The 27,874-nt window shown below is 37.8% G+C and overlaps 1 protein-coding gene across 2 annotated transcripts in view; it reads left to right on the top strand.

Moving 5' to 3' along the window:
* ADK (adenosine kinase) overlaps positions 1-27,874 on the top strand; it is a 293,088-nt gene that overhangs the window by 65,275 nt on the left and 199,939 nt on the right. For both annotated transcript variants that reach the window (XM_067000398.1, XM_048060308.2), the window contains exon 4: positions 15,003-15,081. In XM_067000398.1, the coding sequence (XP_066856499.1) occupies positions 15,003-15,081 (79 nt within the window). The remainder of the gene's footprint in view (positions 1-15,002; positions 15,082-27,874) is intronic.

Raw genomic sequence — 27,874 nt, 5'->3', positions numbered from 1 at the left:
AGAACTCCTTTGAAAGAAGTAGTTTCTTGATTTCTTGAACAGCTGGGTACTCATTGTCTTTTGTGACCTTAACACAAAAGATTGTTTGAAATGGACTGAGCTGTTGAATTGCATTCTTCAAATGCAATGTGGTGAGCTCCTTTGCTGTAGTCTTGTGTGTTGGTTTCTTTCCTGTGGGAGTTTTGTGGTGTTACATGTTGAAGATTAAAGGAATGTTCAACCTAGAGGTGAGGAAACTGAAGAAATGTTCAGTTTTCTCCTGTGTTGTTAATTATAGAAACAGAGGGCTGGTATGAGCCTCGAGTCCATTCTATAGCAACAAGGTAAGCATACATAGCTGGAATATCCGTAATAAGTTTGTCTAACTGTTCTCAAAATGTGAGTGAAAGCTTCTCCCTCATACGTGGGGTGTCTCCCTACATGTGGTTAGCTTTCTGTAATGGGTCATCTGGGACTTACTTTTAAGCTCATTCCTGCAGGGCCTGCCTTCGTACCCTGCAGGGGTATGAAAAATTGTTCTTTGATTTCTTTAAGACTCATTATTCATTTATCCATTGTGTTTCTAAACATTTCTTTTCTGAACTTAACTCAGTTTCTTCGATATTTATTACATTTCACGTTATAATCTCTTATTCTACTTTCCTTCCATTTAACTCTCTAAACTGCTTTTCATCTCAAAGTAGGTTGCCAAAATTGGACTTGACAGTTGAGATCTTTACTATTAAGTAGGAAAGAGTACTCTTTCCTTACATCTAACAAATCTCATCCTTACTACTGTATTATAGAAGAATATACATCCTCCTGCTCCTGCAGCTCCCCGAGCTGCTGCGGTGTTACTGACTGATTTTTACATTTTGAAGCCTGTTAACTTCAGATTCTTCCTCCTCCATGCCAGCCCTCTGGTGCAACTGCTGCCTCATCCCAGTTATTTCCTGTTTGGTTCTTGGATCTTACAGTTCTGCTTCATCAGTGCTAGTCCTCATGAACTCTCATCTTAGAAGATTTTGATACATTTTAATTGTACTGTGAACAATGGACAAAGTGATTTTTTGCAGCTGTTTAGGTTTAGTCCAGTTTTGATGTTTTGACCTGACTGTTAAATAAATATTGATTGTAGAACAGCACAGGATAATCACCTCTGGACGAAGCCTGAGATTAAATTTGATTCTGTATAAAATTATAACTTTAGCTGATGCTTTTCAGTTAGTGGTGTCACAACTTAAAAACGCATAGTTTTATTTCATGTTTCTCTAGTTTATGAAAATGTCACATGAGAAAATGTCAAATATTTTTAAGTTAGATATATTTTATTGTGTTGTCGTTCTCTGTTATATACTAAGTCAGTTACCTTGCTGAAGAAGGAAATGCAAATGTATTTGTAAAGAAAATGTTGATGTGAAATTAATGGTTGCTGTGTGGCAGTTAACTACCAGGTGCTTATGCACTGGTGCTTTGTTCCAGTAGCTTTCCAGACATAGAAGTGAAACCTCAGTGTTTGGTAATAGCTGGGTTCCCAATTCTCCATCTCAACAATATATTTTGGTACTTCATAAACACGGGGTAATTAGTTTTTTGCAGGGTTTAGGGTAAGGAAAGTTTATTCCTCATTTATTCCAGCCCCTTTGGGGGAGGGGTGGGGGGTGGAATTCTTTCATGCACAAGTACTTTGATGAACTGCTGCTTTTTAGGAATATTGTTCAACGGGAGCTGGTGTAATTCTGTGAAACTTAATAGCTGACCACAAGCTTCTTAATAATAGCACGAAGAGCAATACAGGGTATCACTAAACGTGCTTTGTTCCTGCTTAGAGTGGCAGGGTATACACAGATGGGGGAAGTTGAAATCACTGGTTTATCAGAGGGTTGTCATATTTGGGTCAAATGTTTGGGTTGGGCCTTTCAGTCCATGAATAATTATTGTTCTGCTGTGGAACTAGTCTTTTAGTGCTGTTTGGAACACTGCTTTTGGAAATGATTTATGCACTACTATTCCCCTGCAGCTTTTTTGTAACTTGTGACTTATATATTTTTTTTCCCTGTTCATTTCATATGCTAATTTTTTTCCAAAAGGTGACCCTCTGAGATTGTACTTAGAGTGAAGAGCTGGACTGAATTGTCATAGGCTGTGGGATGAGTTATTTTTAGCTGCTGGCATTTCAGGCTGGAACACTTCATTCTGTCGTGCTTGTTAATGAGTCATCTGGAGAAAATGGGCTTCTTGCTTTCTGAGAGGGTCTGTAGCAAATAATAATAGGCTAATCTCTGCAGGAGATATTGTCAAGTAACTAAAGCTTCGACTTGAAAATATGTTGAAATGGAGACTTATTACCTCCATATTAGAATAAGCATGTGCTTTATTATTATTATTAAATTGCAATGTATATGAAAATCTCAAATACTGGAATATTGATAAGTAACCTAATTTTTTTAGAAAAAAAGGTTAATTGAAGAAAATCACCTTTTATAGAAAAATACCTAGTTGCTTTCTAATGCGGGACATAGTTCATTTCATGAAATCTAAATGTTATCTAGTTGATTCTCATTATATAAAGCCTTATATAAGGCTTGTGTACTTGAGAGAGGCCCAAATTTATCAACATTCAGTATATTATTTCTAAGGATTATCCAGCATCTCTGTTTGGTTCCTGCTGAAGAATATATATATTTATATTTTTTTTCTTTGCACATTTCCTAGTCTTTCCCTCGATGCACATTTCCTAGTCTTTCCTCTTCTCTCCAAATACGAAGGTTTTCTGTTGATACAACACAGGAGGATTTGTTTCATGTATGAAAATATCACCACGCAAGTAGAAGCTTAATGTAAGGGTAATTGATGAAAGTTGTTAATCCAGTTGCTTCCTTTTTCTCCCTTATTGAAATTCCAGAATTCAGTAGTGCAAATGATCCATTTATAAGAAAGCTTTGTAAAGACATAAACCAAAAAGAAAAAAAAATCAACAAAACACCTATGCTATAAAGGAAATAATTTAAGGAGCAGCTTCAGTGTTAAGTCCTCTTGTTACCTTTGGTACCTCTAATGCTACTTACAGTCTATATGTTTACCTTCATTTTGTTTACACATCTTCCTTTTGCAAGGCATGTTACATGTGTGAAAAGGCTTTGTGTTTTGATGGCTACAGATGTTTCCTTTGGATCTAGTAATTTTTATTCTCCATTGATTATTTAGTGGTTTGGGTTTGCTTTTTCGTTATCAACAGAGTATTGAGATAAAAGGTGACCTTATATCTTATGTTATTCAGAGAAATATCTTTGCATTATTAGCATCTCTTGGGCTTTCAGCCTATACTATTTTAACCCATCTTTCTCATATTGCTGTGATCATTGTAGAAAATGTTTTAACCAGTTAAGTCTAATGATTGTGATATTAACAGAATACTATTGCTACTAAATAGCCCATAGGGCTTACACTGGGTTAGTCAAGATAAATATTTTATGTTTTAGAAATTTGGCATACATCTACATTGCAGGCAATAATGTTGTGGTAAAAGCACTTGAGATAGCTTTAAATAAGCTAGCATGAGTGTCAGAGTTGGTTTAACTGGAGCTGTGTGGAACTCTGTGTGGGAAAAGTGACCTCGTGTTTTAGCAGGAAGAATTAACCTTTGTGAACTCCAGGCTGCTGTGGCTAGACTGCTTCCAGACCCCCAACTCATTTCCTTACAGCTACTTTGAGTACACATGCTGGCGCTGTGGGTTCTCCCTTACTTGCCTCCCCGTTAGGCAATTGGTGTATGTTCTTAGGTAGCAGCCTATTCTGTGTAGCCAGTCCTCAGATGTCATCCCACCAGCATAAGTTCTCCTGGCTTGCAGGAGAGCCAGGTTTTTGTCTTCTCCAAAAGTGAAAGCAACTTATTTACATGTTAGTCCTTCCAAACAGTTCTTCCCATCCAGTGCTTAAGATGTTGACAATAAACAGTTGATTCCTTCTGTAGTGCATTCTAATGGAAATGAAGATTTGGACATGTGATTATATGCTTATCAAAAGCTTACAAAAAGGAAATGTGTTTGGAGGGTATGAGTACATGCTTGAGGTAATAAATACTGCCTGTGTTTTTGAGTTAAATTGGTGCTATTGCCTGCTATCCGTAGGTGACTGTCCTAAGGAATATTCAAGGCAGAGCAGCACTGAGAAGAAGTAAGGTCAAAGAGAATGAAAACAGAAATCTTACTTGGCATTTACCATTTGGTTGTGCTCAAAGTAGGATTTTCTGGGCTCGTCTTCCTGCTTGTTCCTGAGGACAATTACTATAGTTCACTGCATGCTAATAGCTTAGAGTGAATGTATAGTGTCATCTTGAACTACTGAAATATTCTGATGTTTTTCTAATGTTTTCTTGGTTTAAATATACTCACTGGATACATAATTTAAAGTAATTGAAAATAGCACAGGGGGTGAAGGAAAATAGATATTTTAGTACTGTAGCTGAATTGACATGGAACATTTATATTGTAAAAACATAAAATTGGTTTAGATTGTGGTTAGCAACTTTCACTATTGTTTTGAACTTAGTGTTAGTAGAAAGAGAATATTACTTAGACAAATACTTCTTAATCTGAGAGATGTATGGAAGCAATTAGTTTATAATTTGTTTTTGGAATAGCTCTGCTTGCAAAACTTTGATATTTTATCGACTCTGAATTAAAACCCAAACTTTGCAACTTGGTTAACATTTTTACTGTTTTGATGTATTTATAGATAAAAATACAAATTACGAAGTTACTGCATTGCTATAGTAAAATATTTCTCTCTGCCAAGTGTACATGTGAACACATTTTTTTGTCTTCTCTTTATAGGCAGCATAGTATGATTTGCACTGCAGCTTTAGATAGTCTAAATTGTAGCAAAGATAAGGTTTAAGGTCCCTTGTTTGACTGAATACTTTTAACATTAAAATATACTTGGTAAATTTTCTATTAAGTTAAACAAATTTTCACTTTGATGTGAGCTGGAGTAGGTTGATGTTTGTTAAGCAGCAGTTTCAATTAGCATTCACTAAAGATTTATTGACAGTTAACACCTGGTCTCCACTGTGCCAAGTGGGAAGCATCTATTGTGGTCTCATGTGATTGTTGCATAATTAGGTTTATGTTCTTTAAATTGCTTTTAATTTTGTAAATGTAGTCTTATTTCCAAAAACTTTGTGTTGATTGTCTTCCTGCATTTTTAATGTAGGACAGACAAAGTTATTGCTATTTAAAGGATGAAGGAATATGCTACTTTCTGATTTGATAAACAGCTTTCCCTTCCTTTGGTTAGTTAGCAAGGAAATTGGGACATGAAGACTTTACAGGCAGGTCTCAAAAAGCATGTATTCTTCCCATAACACTTATAAGAATACAATTTTTTTTTCAAAGCAGTATGAATGTATACAATCTTAGGAAAGTATAAAGGGAACGTTAGGAGCAAGTGTAAATGTTTTTGTAATAGAGCCAAGAAATAACAAAGGAAATGACCTTGTTCTGTAGTGCTCCAGAACATAATCTGGTACATCCAAGGATGATGGAGGTAAATGCTACATACTTTGCCTTGCCTGAAATGTTTTCTGACCCTCAGTGCTTATGTATAAGGGCAAGGAGCTGTTTCTGGCTACAGTGTTCTGTAATGATGTGTTCTGTAATGATGCTGTGGTGCGGATCCATGGATGTACCTGCAAGATTTTGCAGTCTTAGCTGATCGTTGGAAGATCTTTCAAAAAGGCGGTAGAGAGGCGAAAAAGCATTAACTTCTAGTGAATTACTGAATTGATGGAAATTCTTTGATAGTGTTTCTGGTTACCTGTGTTCAGCTTGAAACTGTTCTTTAAGCGTTGTGATTAGAAGTTGACTAGAGGGAAAGTTTAGTCAAGATTCCTTGACCTATACTTACAATAATCACATATAATATTCTTGTGGGGGACTTCAACTTCCCAGACATATCCTGGAAGCACAACACAGCCCAGAGAAAGCAGTCTAGGAGGTTTCTGGAGAGCGTGGAAGATAGCTTCCTGACGCAGCTGGTTAGAGAGCCTACCAGGGGAGGTGCCCCGCTAGACCTTCTGTTCACAAACAGTGACAGACTGGTGGGAGATGTGGTGGTCGAGAGCTGTCTTGGGCAGAGTGACCACGAAATGGTTCAGTTCTCTATTCTTGGCGAAGCCAGGAAGGGGACCAGTAAAACCGCTGTCTTGGACTTCCGGAGGGCTGACTTTGAGCTGTTCAGGACACTGGTTGGCAGAGTCCCTTGGGAGGAGGTTCTGAAGGGCAAAGGAGTCCAGGAAGGCTGGGCACTCTTCAGGAAGGAAATCTTAATGGCTCAGGAGCGGTCTGTCCCCACGTGCCCAAAGACGAGCCGACGCGGAACTAGACCGGCCTGGCTGAACAGGGGGTTGTGGCTCGAGCTTAGGAGAAAAAGGAGGGTTTATAATCTTTGGAAAAAAGGGCGGGCCACTGAGGAGGACTATAAGGATGTTGTGAGGCTGTGCAGGGACAAAATTAGAAGGGCCAAAGTCATCTGGAGCTCAATCTGGCTACTGCCATTAAAGATAACAAAAAACGTTTTTACAAATACATCAACACCAAAAGGAGGACTAAGGAGAATCTCCATCCTTTCCTGGATTCGGGGGGAAACCTAGTTACTAAGGATGAGGAAAAGGCTGAGGTGCTTAATGCCGCCTTTGCCTCAGTCATTAGTGGCAAGACCAGTTATTCTCTGTATACCCAGTACCCTGAGCTGGTGGAAGGGGTTGGGGAACAGGATGTGGCCCTCACTATCCACGAGGAAATGGTTGGCGACCTGCTACAGCACTTGGATGTATGCAAGTCGATGGAGCTGGATGGGATCCACCCGAGGGTACTGAGCGAACTGGCGGAGGAGCTGGCCAAGCCGCTTTCCATCATTTATCGGCAGTCCTGGCTATCAGGGGAGGTTCCAGTTGACTGGCGGCTAGTAAACGTGACGCCCATCTACAAGAAGGGCCGGAGGGTAGACCCGGGGAACTATAGGCCTGTTAGTTTGACCTCAGTGCCAGGGACGCTCATGGAGCAGATTATCTTCAGGGTCATCACGTGGCACTTGCAGGGCAAGCAGGCGATCAGGCCCAGTCAGCATGGGTTTATGAAAGGTAGGTCCTGCTTGACGAACCTGATCTCCTTCTATGACCAAGTGACGCGCTTGGTGGATGAGGGTAAGGCTGTGGATGTGGTCTACCTTGACTTCAGTAAGGCTTTTGACACCGTTTCCCACAACATTCTCCTCAAGAAACTGGCTGCTCGTGGCTTGGACTGGCGTACGCTTTGTTGGGTTAAAAACTGGCTGGATGGCCGGGCCCAAAGAGTTGTGGTGAATGGAGCCAAATCCAGTTGGAGGCCGGTTACTAGTGGAGTCCCCAAGGGCTCGGTACTGGGGCCGGTCCTCTTCAATATCTTTATCGATGACCTGGATGAGGGGATCGAGTGCACCCTCAGTAAGTTTGCAGATGACACCAAGCTAAGTGCGTGTGTCGATCTGCTCGAGGGAAGGAAGGCTCTGCAGGAGGATCTGGATAGGCTGGACCGATGGGCTGAGGTCAACTGCATGAAGTTCAACAAGGGCAAGTGCCGGGTCCTGCATCTGGGGCGTAACAATCCCATGCAGCGCTACAGGCTGGGAGATGGGTGGTTGGAAAGCTGCCTGGCCGAGAAGGACCTGGGAATACTGGTTGATAGGCAGCTGAATATGAGCCAGCAGTGTGCCCAGGTGGCCAAGAAGGCCAACAGCATCCTGGCTTGTATAAGAAGCAGTGTGGCCAGCAGGTCGAGGGAGGTGATTGTCCCCCTGTACTCGGCTCTGGTGAGGCCGCACCTCGAGTACTGTGTTCAGTTTTGGGCCCCTCGCTACAAGAAGGACATGGAGGTGCTCGAGAGAGTCCAGAGAAGGGCGACGAAGCTGGTGAGGGGTCTGGAGAACAAGTCTTACAAGGGACTGGGGTTGTTTAGCCTGGAGAAGAGGAGGCTCAGGGGAGACCTCATCGCTCTCTATAGGTACCTTAAAGGAGGCTGTAGCGAGGTAGGGGTTGGTCTATTCTCCCACGTGCCTGGTGACAGGACGAGGGGGAATGGGCTAAAGTTGCGGCAGGGGAGGTTTAGGTTGGATGTTAGGAAGTACTTCTTTACTAAAAGGGTTGTTAGGCATTGGAATGGACTGCCCAGGGAGGTGGTTGAGTCGCCATCCCTGGAGGTCTTTAAAAGACGTTTAGATGTAGCCCTTAGTGATCTGGTTTAGTGTAGGACTTGTTAGTGTTAGGTCAGAGGTTGGACTAGATGATCTTGGAGGTCTCTTCCAACCTAGATGATTCTGTGATAATAGACATATTTTAAGTTTTGTGAATGAACTCTGTGTAAACATATCTGTGGTGTTCAGCAACATTTAGAAATTTAATCTTTTAATAATTTAGAGGTATAGTTTTTCTTTTCATTTTCCTACAGTGTTTCGAAATATCGACAGTAAAACTTGCCTTGTGGTGGCTGATGCTTCTGGGTATAATCATGTATGTTTTTGAGATAAAGTAGAGGGAAGATATCCAGATAATCTGGAATAAGAGGGTCTTTTCACGAACACTTGCATAAATTTGCCTGACTCTTTGCTGAGAAAAGGAAAAAAAATACTTTGAGAAATGTCTTTAAATCATGATCCTTAAGAGCCGATGTTTTAACCTTACGTTTGAATGACTGTTACTTTTTCCATCTTGTTTCAATATGCCTAAATGCAAACACATGTGGAAAATGTTCTTTTGGCTTTTATCAAACTGACATTTAAGTGCATTTTTTTCAACCTCACTAACATTTGTGGTAAAATATTTCAAAGCTATGAATCTAGCAATTTGCCTATGCATTTTTTTCTTCTTTCATATATTAACATTTGGTACTCATAATCCTAACCTGGTTGGAATTACTGGCTTTTTTCATTTGCTGTTTGTTTGGATGAGGTGATTAGGAAAATACTTTATGTGAAATTCTAGTTTGCAACAGTAAATAATTCCATGAAGAGTCACTGTTTACTGAACTTTTGTAAATATAAGAGAAAAATAAGATAATCTGCAATACTGAATTGTAGCAGTCATACTCGTAACACATTAGCTTTCTGTTGTTGAATGTCTGTGGTGCTAACCTGTCTCCAGTACTTCCTTTTTAGCATGTTTCATTCTTCCCCTCTACTCCCCTACCCAGTCCTGAACTCTTTAATTCTCTGCCAAGCTAATAAGGAGAAGAACTAGGTCTGGGTAAAGTCAGGCATTGCCAAGCAGCTGTTACAAAGCTTTGCCATGTACCTCTGTGATTGTACCTCATTTCTTAAAGGTAATATTTTTGTTTTTTCAGGCCCAGTTTTAAGCCAGAACAACCAATTATATCTGCATCTCAATCTTAACAGGCTATTTGTCAAAGACTAGGGATGAAATAATTCATACATATATATATGTCCTATATAGGATTTAAACTTTGAACGTTGAGTTGTACAATTACGAGAAATTAGGCACACTCTTTAAAGTATGAACTGCATTTCTTCTTACCCACAGTATTTGTCCTGCAGTATTCTCTGTTTAAAAAATCACTATTTTGTGGTTTAGGTACAGTGTTTGAATCTTGAGAGTAGACCTCTTCCTTAAATGAGAATTAAATTTCACTTAGGATCAAATTATGAGGGCTTGAGCATGCCTATGAATGCCGACCGGAGCTGTCTTGTTGTAGCTGTCTTGCTACAATGTGTGCCCCATCTGCCTGGCGATGGGGCTGCCTGCATCGTGCTGGCACTGGCCCAGGCTCTGATGAAACGGAGAATGTGACAGACGACAGGCTTGTCCAGATGTATGTGTAACTACCTCTGTCGTGCCCTGCAAAGCAATCAGGTTGCAGGTTTGGCATTGTGTAGTTGTTTGTTGATTTATTTCTTGGAGACTTTCTTTAAAAAAAAATATATATATATATATATGTATATATTTGGAATTTCTTATGTAGTTTTACTGATCTTTTAGTATTATGAAAGCAGGTTGTATAGCATGATGTTCGCTCACATAATTCTTTCTTAATTTATGAAGTGATTTCATAGACATTCTGTCACAGGTTACTTAATGTGAAGATTTAAGTAGATTTTTTAAAAAAATGCAATTAAAAGGATCAAACATCTAGTTGTCAGCGTATTAGTCTGGTTCTCCTCACAGCTGAACACTTCAGCTACAGCCATATCTTAATATGACCTCCTCTTGCAACTAAAAATAAATATCTGGGAAATGTGTCAAAATCACCATTAATTATGATTTTTAATTAAAATCTAATTAAAATTCATCCAATAGCTTGAAAGTAAACCAAATCCTAGACTACCTTCCTCTCTAGAGGTATTAGCAAAGCTTTCCTCCCAAGTCCCAACCTACCTCCAAAGAAATAGAAGAGTTATGTGCAACTTGCAGCCTTTGCTTGATTACTTGAGAGATTTCCATCTTAATGTTTTTGAAGGCTTTTCTAATACCAAACAAAAGTATACAACCCACTGGAAATACTGTATTAGCATTATTCAAAATAACCAGATTTTTTCCTTATGTTCATGTTATCTGGCAGACAGAAGCAAAAAGGGCAAAAATTAATTTTCCCTTCTTTCTAGATGTTTTTGTGTAGCTGATTTTTTTCTGCTGATGTATGCTGTTGTCTATATCTTAAGAAATAAGATGGTCTATCAAAAGATATCCAGGGCAGCATACCACAGTGGAAAAACCAGAGTTTACATTTGTCTACCTCTTGCAGATAACTAGCTGCTGACATGCATCAGAAGTGTTTTTCCCAGAGGTCTGGCAGTTAAATTTTGGCAATCTATGGCCATTTAATTCTTGAGAAAGAGTTGCTTTGTAGACTAATATGTCTAAAAATAAAATTAAAAAAAAAAGGTAAGGCTGTTAATTTTCCTTACTATCACTCCATTTCCTTAGGTTGTCTGCGTTCAGTTGTTGGGTGTGTTTTATGTGCTTATTTTTTTTACCAGCTTGGTTTTGAAAGCATGGTGAGCCAAACATGACTGTTTGTCGTCATGTAGCATAGAACAAGCAGACAGTCCAAGCTCAAAACAGCTTCAGACTCGGTGTATGAAGCAAGCCACAAGAGATGGGTATCGATTCAGGAGAGGATTGCCAGTTATTAGGCTGGAGAATAGCCTCAGGAAATCACCCAGCCTTGCTGATGACTTCTGTAGACATTGTGGTGAAAGGTGGTCTGAAGGAAGATTTAAAGTAGGTGGGCTAATATTCATAGAAAATGCTAGTAACTGGACCTTGGATGGTATGATGGGTTACTGAGAGAAAAGGTATTTGTGTTGACTGCTTTGCGCCCCGGGGCTGTTGTAGATGTGAACATGCGAAATGAAGGATGGTGCGCGGAGTGCTGTAATGCTCTGCGGGGCCTTGGGACTGGGGGGCAGCTTCTGCTTCAAGTGGCTGAGAAGGGGGCTAGGAGAGGGGTAAAGAGAGAGCTGAGAGAGAGCCACCACGCTGGGACTTTTCTGTCTGAAGCAGTTAGATACAGAGATAAGCAAGTTTTTCAGTATGAGAAATGAAATGCTCCATCTTAAGAAATGCTAGAAGAAGGAATAGCAGGTTTGGGAAGAGGACCCAGAGAGATGGAGAGGGATGCTGGGAATGGGCGAATGATGGGCAGGGTGGTGAAACTGTCAGCAGTGATGAAAAAGGAGGGAGAAAGGAGGACTCGCTGGGGGGATGTCCTAACAGCTGGCTCTGGTTTGGTTGAGGCCACAATATGGCATCTGTAAGAGCCATCCATGCCTTCTAGAAATAAGCCTCCATCTCCTGTAGTGTAAGGAGGTGTAACTTGTTTTAAAAAAAACAAACCAACTTGTTTCTGTTCTTACTGATTTTTTTATATAACAGCTTCTTCAGTTGCCTTCTCATACTTTTCATAGGCATTAGCTCTCTCAGAAGTCAGGTTACTGAAAAGGCTCACCTTTCAGCATCAAGTTCAAGGAGTCAATCTTTTTTTTTTCTTTTAAAAGGGGGAGGGAACAACTGACAGAAGTGCTATTGTCTCCAGTATAATTGAGCAAAACATTAACATATCCTCCTTAGTCAGTGCTAGAGTTGATCAACAGTATCACAGCTGAAAACACATGCTGTTGCAAACGTAAACATTTTTTTGTTTAAGTATGTTGTAGTGTGGTCAACACATCCAAAAACAGGGGCCCCCTCTATGGTGCTGATGGCGGAATTTATTATTCTGTTATTTAAGGTAACAATATGTTGCTAGGTCAGGCGAAAGGTCACAGTTCTCAGATGTAGCAGACCCTTAAGAAATATTCAGAAAGACCAACAGCTGTAGGGCACGAAACAAAAATATTATTCAGTCTAGCTCATAAGGTTCTAATTTTCTTGAATTACCCTACGTGTGATAACAGCTTATTCCTGAAGCACACACGCAAGCTCTGTTCAGCATTCGCAGGCCTCAGAAGTTTCTCCATTTGAATCTCCTTCCTTAAAACAGAGAATTTTATAAAAGCAAATACCGTGTTTCTGAAGCGTGCTGGTGTGACACAGTCTTGTCTTTTCAGGTCAGACATAAAACAGATAATGGCAAAGTCAGTTTTCCCACACTTCCTGTGCCAGCTACTGACATTTTGAAAAATGTGTAAATTTTCATATACTTAAGATAAAAAGCTATTGGCAGTCTTAATTTTGAGGTCATATGTGATATGACTTGGTTATCAGCCTCTTGTGGGTTAAAACAACACCATTTATATTGTTCTTTTGATAGGTCATAGCAAATGATCAGCAAAAGTGCTTTTCTTGCATTTTTATGAACCCTGTTCCATTTTATATAATGGTTCTTTAGAGGTGTTGAGTTACTATATTAATTCAAAGAAAAGGAGTTAGGCCTTTTAACATTAAGTCTGAAATAGCAGAAGGCAGTGGTCATTTTTTCATTTTCTGTTAATAACTGTACAACTGTAAAATAATTTGTTGAGGTTGCTTCTTTGATCGTATAGCTGTCACCTTGAAATCTTGGCATTCAGAACAGTATTTTAAGGCTATTTCTTTCCATCGTTTTCTTCCATATTCAGATACCGCTTATTTATTTCGATGCTTCTTCAAACTGCAAAATGAAATATTTAAATACATAGCCAAGTAAATTAGAGCTTCTATTGTATGTCATCCATTAAAGTATACTAAATGCATAAGTTTAAAGTGCCACTGTATAATACAGACATAGAAACATTAGATGCCTTTAGGTAAAGGAGTTAAAGTACTAATTAGTATGCTTGTCGATGAATAAAAATGCAAAAATAACTATGGGATTTGGGCAGCACACACTCAAATTGGTTGAAAAGGTCAGTTAAATTTAAGAAAAAATACTGTCAAAATACTTAATTGGTTCATGATGGTTTGTATGTCTTTGAGAAGCAATTGTTATGAGACTTGTTGTTTTTGTTATTTTCTCCCCTCTCAGCTAGTTGCTATCATTTGAGGTTTCAATTGCTTGACATAGAATTGGTGGATAATTAGTAGTGTGGATAACTGTGAAAAGCATATGTAGTAATTTAATTCTTGGTTCTTTCTAATTGCCTGCCCATCGGTAGTTTGCTAGGGTGAGAGGCTCATTATTCAAACATTGTAAATAGGAAGTATTGTAGAAATAAAAATGCTCTTATGAGTAATATGGTATTGAAAACCAAAACCCTTTAAATTAAGTCATTATTTGACAAATCTGTCCCCAAAGCCATTGTTCAGATGCTATAAGGTTTTTCAGGCTATGGGGAGGAGAACTAGGGTTGGCAGGTAGTATTCAATTTTACTGTGTCTGAAATAAAGATGTCATTGTTTTAAGAGATGATAGAGTTAAATACAATAAACTATGTTGAAATAAAGTAGTTTACCTAACTGGGCAAGCTTCATTGTTAAAGTTAAGCATCTAGTGTTAAAGGACTTCGAGGAAAAAACTATGCTATTAATTAAGATTGATCTCAAGGTCATTTTGACCCTCAAGTGTGCAAACGGATTTTTACAGTAAACTTTTTAGTTTGCCTGCAGGAGTGCTTCCTCCTGAGTCTAATGTCTTCTGAGGTTGTCAATCCAGTTACTTAATCCATTCATTTTGAAGCATGCTTGGAACTTAAAGGCATGATGTGGTATTTGTGCTCAGCTTCCCTGCAGTCTCTCCAACTCCTTTATTCTGGTTTCCTTTCCTGTGACACTTGTCTTTTCTATATCCTGTGACTAGAGAAAAGGCTGATTCTCAAGATACGGTGAACTGTGATCTGAGATGCAAAATGTATCTTAGGCAAGGAGGAGTGTCTGATAGAATTTTATCTGGGTGGTCTCAACTCTTAAGTTTGATCTGAAATACAAGGGTAGATATTTCCCTGAAAAGTTCAAGTTTCCTTTTGTTGTTCAAACCTAATAATATGCTACCAGAAAATGCAATGCTTTCATAGCAGTATGACTTGAAAATTTGAAAGCTCATCAGGAGATGCTTGCCTTTTCTAACAGAGTGCTAGATTTGTTCACAGAAGTCCTTCACCTGTCAAAACGCAGTATTTCACATGAAAACTTGAAACACAGCACAGCTGTTTCTTCTCACTTAACATCACATTGTTTCTAGGTTCATGTGAAGGGATGAGTATCTGAATGTCTGTGTGTCATAATATTCCTTTATTCAAGCATATATTTTTGTCAATTTAAAAGTTCATTACAATCACACTTTTGCTTCAGATAATGTTTGTTTCAGTTATTTACTCTACTTGCAACTTTAAGGTAAAGTACTCAGGTCAGTCACATGCTGCTTTCTTATTTGGACCAAGTCTAGATAATGTTTCCAGCTTGTACCAAGTATAACAGCTAATGGATCTGAATTTCCTGTTTGCAAATAACATGATGTCATCTCCTGCTCTTTGTATTTTCTATTGCAAAAGAAATTGTAGTGTTTAACTCCCCCCCCTCCTTTTTTTTCTTTCTTTTTTTTTTTTTTTTTTTTTTACAGATTTGAAGAACTTGTGAAAAAGTTCAAAGTAGAATATCATGCTGGTGGCTCTACTCAGAATTCTGTTAAAGTGGCCCAGGTTTGTTCTTCCTTAAAAATAATTGATTATTTCAAATATTGAGTTGGAATTAACTTGATGCTCTGTGCTGTCTCCTATGTTTGTAATGAGTGCTACTCAATGTATTAGTGTGATTGTGTTTCCCAGAGTATGTTTTTTGGTATATCTTTGACATGATCAATTTTGAAGTTTTACTCTTCACTCTTTTCACATACTTTTTTTTAAGGTTACAGTTAAAACCATAATTTGCCTAAAAAGGGTAAGGGGAGGGGCGGAGGAAGGCTTTTAAGGAAGATTGCGCCAGGCCTTTTTCATAGATGTACAGCAAAAGAGCAAAGAGGCAAGGACAAGGTCCCTAGGTGCAGTGAGGAGGCCTGCCATGGTAAGGAAAAAAAGTGCAAGGAGAATGGTTAAACACAGTTTGCTTAGCAAAGGCTTTGATCACTGTCCATGGAGGTTTCTGTTACGGGCCAAAATGAGTCCGCAGGCAACTAGATCTAAATTTGAGGTTGGCCCTGCTTTAAGTGCACTGTTTGACCTGGTGCGGGCTAAAAGGGACCTTCTTATTCTGTGATGCTAACCACATTTATCCTGTAGGAACTTGGAAGCTTGTCCATAAAGGATTGAAAGGCAAAGCTTCTTTTATAAAAGGATAATTTTTCTAGCTAGTACGATGAAGAACAGTAATGATGAATTGGGTTTGAGGTATAGTTAGATTTTTTTACAGGTAAAACATGCCTTTCGTCAAAATACTCATATAAAAGTATAAACTTGTATAGAAGTATATAAAGTATATACTTGTGTGTATATTTTTAGATTGTGTGATAGATGTACAAATCCTATAATTAAAAATATACAAACTGTATTTATAACCTTTTTGTTAATGATCCTGGCTTATTAACTTCCACACTTCCTATATAATTAAAACTTACTGCCAGATAACATTAAATGAACATTTGGAAGAAATTACGTTATGAATTAACAAAGGTTCCCCACCACCACCAATAAAAAGGGAAAAAGTATTAGACTAGTGGTTGCTGCTTCTTTGTACAAAATAGTTGCTGCTTTTATTATTTCAGAGTTGGACTCAAACTACCAAAATTGTCTGATATTTGCTTATGGCAGGTACTCTAATGTGCAAGTGCGGTGGGAAGGTTATGAAGAAAAGAGAGTGATCCTTTAAATGTGTTCCCAATGCACTTACCATAGCTGGCTTCTATGAGGAAATACGGCTGGTCTTTTACTGAAGTCTTCATGTTTATAAACCCTAAATGTCTTGTCAAATGTTTCTGTAGAAAAACATTTTCTCAATAGAGTAAATCTAAATTGCATGCACTTTATTGTATATAGAATTGTAATTCTGAAATGGCAATGCTTTTTAAATACAGACAGCTTTCACAGCTTTTTAGTTTGTTACTCTGTCATCAAGCCAATTTTGCTTCTGATATTTAAAAAATCAGCAACACAAAACTGTATCAGAAGAGCTCTAACCAAGTAATTAAATGAATTCTCTGTCAGTAAACTGTTGCTTGACCCGTGGGTCAACCAATCTCTTCCGTGACAGGTGAGTAGAGGTCAACTTTTTGAAGGGAGTTTTGCAACTACTAGTACAGTCATGAAATTCTTACTTCTAGATTGCAGAGGCTTAGAAGCAAACACACATGGTAAATTCAGAGTTGCTAACTTTGAAGTGTTCAAAGAGCCTAGGATTTCATTTCCATCTCTCTTTGAAATGACCTATTTGACCTCAGCTAATTTATTTCTAAACTGTTTAAATACCTAACTGCCTTTTAGTGTAGAAGTCAAGGTGTTCAATAATTACACTAGGAAGTGCACAGAACCCGTATAGTGTGAATGAAAAAAAAAAAAGATTTAAAGCAGTGAAACATAGAAGTTTATATGTCAGTACTCCTTTCTTATGCTGAAGAGATTTTGTCAGTGAGCTTTATCCCTTTACCTTGGCTCTGAGTTGGGAGCCTCATTCAGCTCCAGTTGCCATCTGGAATTGAATTTGTTTCCAGAAGGGTTGTCATCTCCTAGTTTTCGTTTCAAGTATGATTGAAACTTCAAACAGTTGTGCATGAATAACATAACATCACTAAAAGGCTTTAAAATGAGGGATGGGAGGGTGAGAGAGAGAAAAGGGAATTCTGGAAACCTTAAAAGAAGTTGTTATTCTGTAAGCTTTGGCAGAAGAAGAAATTTGAGGATGGGGGGAAAAGTTTAAATGTAAACCAAAAATTAAAATTCTGAAAGATTTTTTTGCAGCAATATTAATTGGAATTTTGCAGCAATATTAATTGGAATATTTTTTATATTTCATATTCCATTTAGTATTGCTGCAAATATATTTTTATATTTTACAGCAGGAGAAAGCAAAGATTGATTCAAGAAGCCTGAGTGCTGGTTGAGAATTAGGGGGACAATAAATAAGTTCAGAGCTCTGAACACTCAAAGTGAATGTAGGTTCTCTCCAAGAACATAAGCAGGGAAGAAATCCCAAGAATAAAACTCTTATTACAACTTCTCAGCTTGCGTTACCTTGTAGGTATACCTTTGGGGAAAAAAAAAAAGTGCTAATAAAAAAGTGAGATAGAAACTTGAAATTTTGTTTGAGAGTTTTTAAGTTGGTAAGAATAACAGCATGTTGAAGAAAAGCATCGTTGGAAAACTGACCGCAGTGGAATACAACGGTTTGAGTACAATTGTGGGTAATGAACAAACAGCCTCTGAAGTCTGTCAACTGCTTTTTTTTAGAAGTTTGTTTCTGAGTGGGAATAGTGTATTAAGGACTGTAGTAGGAAAATTGGACAATGGTTAGTTAAATGATTGGAATAGAAAAGGGGAAAAACTTAAGAAGCAACTAATAAATGGGGGCCATTGAGGTGTTTGTTTCGAATTATCTGCTTCTTTAAGAGTCAGAAAAGCAGCACTATGCTGAAACCAAAATACCCAAATGCAGAATGAGTGGGCAAACTTAAAGTATTTGTTGCAAAAGGAAAAATGAAACTGTCCATAAGCATGCTTACATGGTGTATGGTGATCATCACTTCTGTTAAACGTTCTCAGGTATTTTGGATATTTCTTTCAATGTATTTTTTTGTCATGCCTGTAAAGATAGGAATACTCTTTGTTGAGTAGATTTCACAGAGGAGAATATTCCTGAGAAGGATAAGACAACTTTTTTTTAAAAAAAAGAAAAAGTAGTCGTAGAAGTACTGTATTTATCATGTGTGAGAAATTTGAGATGGTAAGTACAGAAAGAAGCAATAGGAAGAAGCTCTGAGTTATGAAGAAAACTGGGAAGAAAATGAGGCTTAAATCATGGGGTTTGGAACTAAAGGTTTAAAGCAGCAACTATAGTGGAAATGAAGATTGTAAAAGTATACAAAGTATTAACCAGAACTGCAGTCAAGCTGTGAAGAGCAGAATTACTTGGAATTTTCTGGCAACTTAACAGAAATGAAAGATCTGAAGTGTGCAGCCTTAAAGACAGATTTTGGCAGGTAAGATACTAAAGGGAATTTTGGTAACTTTCTTCAATATTGTCTTGCTGTAGAACAGAATTTGAATGTATGGCATGATGCAGAAGCAAGGTATGGTTGGAGGTTTGTGAGAATCAAAAAGCTGAATGCTTCTTGCCCTAAGTGTGCATTATGGGTGTGCATAGGGTTTATCGGCAGGGTTGAAGAAGAAAAATGTTTGGATGTAGTAAGGACAACAGAAAGGATGCTTAGGGACATGGTTTAGTGGTGACATTGGTAGTAGGGGGATGGTTGGACCATATGATCTTGGAGGTAGGTCTTTTCCAACCTTAATGATTCTATGATTCTGTGGTTCTATGATTATTGAGGAAGTGCTGTGGAGGAGACAGATTTCTGAACGTGTAATGCAAGCAGAAAGAAACAACAATCAGGGAGGGCGAAAGCTCTGTAAAAGGGAAAGGAAGGAGCAAATAAAAAACGATTTTCTTGCAAAAGAGGTCCAGAACACTGATTCATAAATTGAGGAGATGAAAAATAATGGCCATAAGGATGGAATAAGGACCAGAAACCCTGAAGTATCACTCTTGTTTCTTTGTGTAGTGTATTGTATAAGTGTTTTCATAGGTACAATATTTATATGTTTTAATCCCTGAAAATGGTGAAAGGGTAGAATTAATTTAATTCTACCTAAGAAGTACACTAATAAAGCCATTGAGATAGGATGTTTATATTCGAGTCTTCTGAGATATCAATGTTGTTTGAACATATGTTGATCTTCAAAAGAGTGAGGAAGTCAAAATGATTTTGGCTTGACCGTTAGGTCAAGTTAGGAATGAGGAGAGAGTATTCCAGAAATGACTGTAACAGGAATAAAAATGGAAAAGATAACTAAGATTTGAGTTTTCTTATTCCTTAATGAGTTTTAAACAAACAGCAAATTATGTCTTCGAAATATGAATTCACATGAGGAGAAGAATACTGACAGAAAGAAGCGAGGAAAATGGAAACAGAAAAAAGTGTGTGAGGGAAAAGACAAAATGGCTTAAGAGGATGGGAAATAATCTGGAAGGAGAAAAACAGTATAAAAATCACAATGTTGCTCTGATTCTGTGTCCCTTACTGTCCCACCCATTTTTCTTTCTTACCAATGTGCTTTCCATTGTCCACTTGCATCTGCAATTTGCTAATAATTTGCTAATTTAAATTAGTTCATCTGGAAAAGAACAGGTAACCAGAACAGATTGGATTCTAAGGCCTTAAGGAAAAGTAGTCTTGAAAGAATTACCTTCTCCTTTAAGACTTCAGTTCTGAGTAGAAAGTTTAGTCAAGAACAGACAGACCATAAAAAAAATGGGGAGAGGGAAAGAGGGATAATGGTAGAAGGTTGTCCTGTGTGCAGTACAATACAGAAAACAGTTGGAGTCCAGCTTATCAACAGAAATGCAGGTAATGGACTTTGAGGCACTATGTTACTGTTAGGCATGGTTGTTGAGATTTTTTTTTTTCTTGGCTCACCATTAGGAAGTGTCAGTAACTTCAAACTCTGTATTAAACTTGAAGTACTCGGGCATTACTCACTGTGAAGTGCTTGATGGTGCTTTGTGAAATGAGGACTAGAGATGATAAACTAAATTGCAATCATGTAGTTTTTGGAGTAGAACATAACCTTTACCTTTGGTTTGCTGATCTTTGCATCGGAATTATTCTTTTATGTTGACTTTTTGTTTTGCTTTGTGTTTAAAGTTATGTTGCACACTTAAGAACAGGGAGGAATGGGGGTATCAAGTTGAAGCTGCAATGTACTGCTACTCTGACCTTTACTTGTCTCATTAAATTTTGGCTTTATATCTGGTATGATATGTGACATCTTACTTTAATCTGAGCTCTTGCAATCCCTCCAAATGATTGGATCCATTATATTAGATCTATAAAATATGCATACATGTAACTGCATGCAGTTCATAAATAATGTATTGTTTTAGAGTCCTGCCAACAAACTAAATTCAGATATGTGAATACAGTGTCTTACTACTCCTCAGCTTCTTTCTGTTATTTTAATTAAGACTATGTGCCTGTCTAGTAACAGACATTGATCTGGAAAGGGGAAAAAATATCTGAATCTTTTAATAGGGCTCACGACTTTAAAGCATATAAAGCAGATGTATGCCCTGTCCACACACGCAGGCTATTGCTGACCAGGCCATATTTGCATGATTTTTAGCAGTGTTTATTTTGATTTTGGAGTGCTGAGCTTAGAATAAGTAGTCTTTGAAGTTTTATCTTTCTAACTCAAGTGCTGTATTTCAAGTATAACTTGATAGCATTTTATAACTTGGATTTTAAACAACACAACCTTGGCAAAAAACAGAGCATGTTTTTGTTCTTGTTCTTCTGAAAGTGCGTATAAAGAATGTCACATTCTTCTTGCTCTGAACGGGTGCTCTTAGTTTACACTCAGTTTCTTAATAGCTTATTTTCTTTCTAACAGTTCTGCTGTTGCTGTGGATCTAACTTAGCCATTAGAGAGAGCTATATTCTGTCGTTTATTCATTCTCAGAAGAACTGTGAAATTCTCATTATACCATTTCTATTACTAGTTATGCCTGGTGAACTTGGAAGAACATAGCTTGACACATTTCAATTTGAATTTGTAGAACTGGCAGATAAGGGAAAAACATAAGTTTATAATTCTTTGGAAGGTTTCTTATAGATACTCTTGGGACTTTACAATAATGTTTTTATAATATCAAATAGTAGTGATTTTTGGTGTTTTTTTCCGCACTGCCTCTCACCATCTATATGTAAGCTTTTGGGTTTTGTGGTTGTACAACATCTTTTGCAAAAAGCCTAGATACTGTTGCTAGATGTGTCAGTAAAGCTTGGTTTTAAACTACAGTCTTTGTTCCTTTACTCCGAATAATGTGTGGATTGAAATGACTAATCAAATAAGCAATAATAATAAGAGGAAATCATATGATGATAAGTTATTCTAAGCATTTGAGTCCTACTGTATTCTGTAGTTAAGGGAAGTATGACACTTGCCCACTGTCAGCCTATATTTCAAGGACTTACAACTTCATCCCGTTTTTTATTCTTCTAACCCAATCTAGCATTGCTGATCTAAAGTTATTGGGCTTTTTAGCATTCTAATAAACTGACAAGTTCAGAAATTTAATTTTGAAAAATGAACTGATTCATGCTTTTTTATAGTATGTGTTACGTGCTGAAGACTTAGATTTTTTAAAATTTTTTACTATTTGTTCTGTGGGTAATTAGCCAAACTTTGATTTTATGTTAAATGTATGTGTCTACTGGGTCATGTTGTGTTTAATCCAAAAATAGTCTGTAAAACTACAGATTTATCTATAAAATTACTTGCAGATATAACTTCTTTTAAAAAATACATTCATATATATATATATATATATATAAATAACACCATAATCTTGTGGAATTTATAACTTGCTTCGTTGCAGTTGGCTATAAGGTTAAAATTTGTATGTATTTGCAAGTACCCTTGGATATACATTACTACCATATCTACTCTACAAAGTTCATATCACATTACTTTTTCAGTATTCAGTAATTTAGTGATTCTCCTCACTTTCTTATCATTCCATATAAATAGGCATATAATTGTAATGAATTTAATCTTTTCCTTGCTAGTGAAAATTTCAGTATCAATTCTATACAATTAATTAAATGGAGGCAGAGCAGGAGGAAAGGTTTGGCTCAGGAGCAGGTCTCAGAATGTATTGAATATGCAGAACTGGAAGAGAGGTAGTGGAAAAGTTAACAGGGCAGTCACCCCAACATCCTTTGTTGTGTTTTGAGGTTGATACAACTTTTGTGACCCATCATTCTTCTATGGAACCCATCATGCTATCAACTATAAACGTTCTCCGTTCTGCTTATTGTGTGCTTAAATACTTATATCACAAATAGCTTTCTTCAAAAACAGTTTCTAGAATAGTGGAATAGAGAGGCAGGCTCCCTGCTTTCTGAACCATTTGGGTCAGAATCTTAAATTCCTCAGAGAGTATGTTTTGGCCTCATGCTCTGTATTCCTTAAGCAACTTCATTACATCCTCCCACTCAGATGGTCTTGGTGGTCCCAGCAAACAGGTATTTCCAATATTTTCAGTAGTTCAGTCCAGCTTTCAAGAAGAAGTATGAAAAAGCGTTCACTACCATATTTTTGTTTGCTGTGGTTTAATAAACTTAGGGTATAGTCTCACCTTCTCTGCCAGACAACAGTCCTGAGATGTGTTCCCTCCTCTGCCAGCTCCAGCGTGTTTCTGCTATGCCCTGCAGCATAACACACCACCAGTGTAGCTTCCAGTCAGATACCAGTTTCTCAAACCTATTGAGGAGAAAGGAGAAAAAACAAATTGTTGAGATTTGCAGCTATTTTTTCTTATATATGCCTTGCTAAAGTGTGTGCTAGTAGCCAGTAGACTGAACCTCTTAGGCATCTGTCCACAATGCTGTGGCCAGTCTTCATGAGTTATTCCTTAGAAAAGGAATAACAAAACATGTCTCAGTGGTGACAGAAATAGTCATTTGAATAAGTCTTTCTCTGTGGAAATAGACAAGTAGCTCTTCCCACTATTGCGAAGATGGTGTCCCATTGTTAGTGTCATGATGGACAGTGTCACGTGCCAGTGACATCAGTTTACTAATTTTTTTCCTTTTAAGGACATGCTGTAATTAACATGCAGTTCCAAAATAGCCTGTACCAGCACTGCAGTGATCTGGCTGTGCTTCTGACAGAACAGCCTTCCTTCTTCAGAATTGTAACACTGGGAAGCTTGAGCCATTTTGTTTTAATGCTTCAGCTGATGGCTGCAGATACCAGAGAAATTCTGGAATATTTACATACTTCAAAAAGATTGCTAGACCTTTTACTCCACTGTACCTCAGTCGGTCTCAAAGCCTTAATCAGAGCTATGTGCAACAATTCAAAAAAGCAAAAAAAACATGTTAGCACTATGGCAAACTCAGTAGAGTTCCAAGCAAGTTTTCCCCAGGTTACAAATCTGGGTACTTCTCAAGCTTTCTTGGACTTACGAAGGAAGCCCCATACATTGTTTCTGTGGTCCTGGACCAGGTACTGGGAATAAATGATGCAGTGCTGGAGAACCTAACTTTTCAAGGTTAAAGATAGCAAACCTTTTTTTTTTTTTTTTCCATACATACTGGTATTGGTGACTTGCAGGTAGTAACTGTGTACAACAATTCTTTGTGCACATTTGTAGACTGTGAATGTAAGTTTAACAAATAGTAGGATGGTCAGAAAACCACGTTCTAAAGAGCCTGTGGCATTTTTCTTTCTCTTTGGGGGATTTTCAAATGCCCTTCAACGCAAGGTGCCTAAACTTGTGCTATTGAAAATGAGGCAGTTCCAGTCATACCATTATTAGTCTACAACAGGCTTTGCAGACAGATGGTAAATGTTAAGCATTGTAGTATAAATGTCCTGTTTTGGCATGGAATTGAGTGGCTGGCCAGTGGTCACATGGACTCACCTGTTTGAAACACACAGACTTGTTCAGGTCATGTCCCTTACCAGCAGCACCAATAGAACCGTGGGGAAAGTATCTTCCCCTAGTAAGACATCGAAAATCACTTTGGAAAAACAGTAAATAGTTGTGCAATCACATTTCCCCTTAAGTCCATTGAGATAGGACCTTGAAACTCTCCTCTTGTCACTGTGTTTGAGCTTTAGAGTGTGTATGTGGCCTCTGTTCATCCATCCACAATTGTATTTTATTTAAATGTTTGAAAACTGCTTCCATATTCCAGAGTCATCAAACATCAGTCACCCAAATGGAATCAGAAGACTTTGTATAAATGGTAGCAGTTTTCTCCCGTTGGAAGTGAAATTCAGCTGCCTTTTGCTTGACCCAGTTTCTGTGTCTGTTTAGCTTTGTTAGCACCATATTTTGGAGCTATAAAAGATAAATAAAAATCTTTTTTTCAAAAGTGACCAAGGAAGTTGGGCTCTGAATTTAACCTAATATCCAGCTGAGTGAGTGGACTAAAACTTAATTGGTTTTGTTTTCTCTTGAACAAAAGCCACGTCTAACTTGTGAGCCATGCTACATATGAGAATGAGATGAATTAATACATTCCATAACTTATGCTTATCCTGAAAACAAACATGTTTTTAGGTAACACAATAGTAGGTTGGGGTTTATTGTGAAAAAATCAACAGCAGGAGGTACCGCAGAGCCACATCTATGGGACTAAGGGTGCCATCCTGTGAACCTTCCAACCTTTCTGTACTCGAGTGACAACAGGACTTGCTCAGAACCTTTCACATGGTGACGCTGTCCATGCAGTGACCGGCTGATGGCACTAATGGTTGAATGACATTTACTTGATTTGTAGCCATTACCTGACACTGGAAGGAGAAAGACTTGTACATCTGGCAGTCTCAGAAGAGAGGGCAAATCCCTGTGCTTCGCTGATACTAATTTGACATGCCACTCAAGTCTTGGAAGCTCAGGAGCTGTTTTATCCTTAGCAGCTCAATAAGTTACATAACTGCATCCTTAGCAATTAATTAACATTAAGAGATGTGATACAGTGGGGAGATAATTGCCCTGGAAATCGGAAATGTCAAATTACAGGGGTTTCTTGCACATCTCTAGAATACTTTGGGAATGTACATTTTTCCCAAAAAAGGACACTGAAAATCTTAGTGTTACTGAAGAACTCTATGCAGGTATTATATCATACTATACCTGGAGACTCGTTGTTTTCCTTTGAAAGTTTTAGTTTAACTTTTCTCCATATCTATTAGGTATTTTCATAGGCCTATTGCTTAAAACCATTCCTTTCTCTTTCAATAGCTTACATATCTTACATATGTCAGACTTTGCACTTTTGAGTTCTGAATTTAACTTTGCTGCTGACTTGCTTTGTAGCCTTATAGTAAATTAGTATACCTGTCTCTTGTGTATTTGTGTATTTGATGAATATAATTACGGTTTATCAGAATAGAAATTTAATATGGGAGCTTGCCTAGTTTTTTTAAGAATGAAAAAGGAGAAGGACAGCTAATTTGATCAGTTGATCAGGAAGTAGGGTAGTGTTCTCCGATTTGAGGATGCTTTCAGAGGAACATGCAGGATTGCCTTACCAGTTAGTACTGTACACTGGATGGTTAACTGGCCTTTGCAGTGACTACCATTATGTGCTTCAGGGGATAAGAGCAAGATTTCCCCTTCAAAGAAAGCATATAGGGTAATGTAAAGAACACCCCATAGCAACGTGTTGTCCTTGGACTGCTCCATCAGCAGTTAACCTACACCTAGGCTGTGAGAGCTGGCCTATGGGTATGCTTACTATTGGTATTCACGTCTGGTTTTGTTTTGTTTTAAAAATCTAAACTTTCTAGCTTGTTACTTTTCTGATATGTGTTGAGGTTTGCAGTTCATTTATTCCTGCTGCAAAGTACTATTTTGGAGGATTTGGCCAGTAACCACTTTCGAACAACTCTAGGAGAGTATTTGCCAGGTGTGCACAAAAAGGTCACAGGACCTGAAAGGAAAGTGTGCCTCTTGTGTATTCTGAATTTCTTCAGACATAAATGCAGCAGCTCCGCTTAGTTTCTTGTTATGCTGTACCTAATGAACAGTGAAAATTGATGGGTTTGTATTTGTATCAAATTCTGAGCTTGTGTTCTGCTTTTTACTCTGAGGTTTCACTTGAGTGAAAGAAGGATCATATATGCAGAATAGTTAGATTTTGCATACTTGCCCTAGCTATTCACTGTAGTATCTGCCTGAGAATCTTCCCCCATCCTCACACATGGCACAGTATCAGGACTAACTGAACCACGTTTGAAGTATTTTTGCATTTTTTTTTTCCCAAATCGCTACAGATTTGCCCCAGGAAACAAAATACTTGGATAAACTTGCTTGCTTTTACACACACAGCTTTTTTTTTTTTTTTATTTTTCCATGCTTCTAATGAGAAGACTAATTTACTAAGACATCTTTAGGCATTAGATGCAGAGAGTTTAGAATTTAAGTAATGTTTACTGATACAATATATATTTCATATTATATACAAGTCTGTGTAAGAAGAGTTAAATTTAGATATAATAGTAAAGTGAAATGACTACACCCAATTATTACTGAGTTTCTTCATGACACTACAGTCTGCTGAATAAATGAATTAATTCAAGAAAATGATTTACTCTTGTTCTGTCAAGGGCAGCATTAATGCATTGAGATATATTTGAAAGCCCTAAGAGCAGAAGTCTCTCTTGCACTGTCATTATAGTGGTGCAAACGTGCTGTAGGATTAACAAAGTTTGTTAGTCTGTCTCTTAAAAATATACCCTGAAATCACAGTGATCTCATTCTGTTTAGATCATAAATAAAATAACAAGTTTTTAATTTTTTTTGAAGACAACTTTCCAGAGCTGACTGTCGGAGATGAACTGGGATTTTCTGCATTTTCCATGCATCTAGTGTGGAAAAAGACTCTACCTGACAGAAGGTTCTACATAACTCTAGATTGGTTCCATATTCTACAGTAGGTTATTATTAAACAAAGAAGGAAACTTGTTGACATAAATGCCTAATACTATTACTCACCGTTCTGGTTCTCAAAATACACGGTGTACAAGCTGAGATTACGGAGTGTTTGATTAATAAGGCAAGGTAAGTTTTATGTGGCTTCAGCAGTTCTCACCTGTGATGTAGAGATGGGTCATCCTGTTCTGTAACAGCTGCTGAATTGCTGCAACATGCAGACCAAAATAATAAGAGAAAATAGGTACTGGTTTATTTTAATTTACCAGGCTGTCAGCTGCAGTAGATCAGTAGATATGTCATGAGCAACTAAATTGCTCTTGCAGTGAGGGCAAAGGGTTCCTGGGAATGGGATCAGTAGGCTGCTGGTTAAACACCACTGAGCTATTCCATGGAAATATGTCCCTGCTCATGAGTCACAGCTCTGTGCCTAGGCGAGAGCCCTGAAAATCGTTTTTTCCTCTCTAGAGGGTACGCATTACAGAAACCTGTTCAGATTATGATCAGTGGTGTTCAGCTATGTAAGTTGTAAGAAGGAATTTGATCTCAGGTTGTGTTTTCAACTTCTGAATATAGCTTATGATAATTGAAAGGTAATCCAAAAGTCAACATTAGTCTAATTATAGTAATTCAAAAATTTGGATCCTCAAATTAATTTTAGTAGCAATTGACATACGTGAAATATGGGTATCTTAATAATATGGTAACATAAATTGCCTTTTAAAATTGCTAAGAAAAGTTACTAACGCTGCTGCTTATAACAACCATCTAACCCTATTT

The sequence above is a fragment of the Anser cygnoides genome, chromosome 7 (genome assembly GCF_040182565.1).
Source record: "Anser cygnoides isolate HZ-2024a breed goose chromosome 7, Taihu_goose_T2T_genome, whole genome shotgun sequence".
NCBI lineage: Eukaryota > Metazoa > Chordata > Aves > Anseriformes > Anatidae > Anser > Anser cygnoides.
Note: the sequence above shows the minus strand (reverse complement) of the source record. Positions and strands in the feature narration are given on the sequence as shown.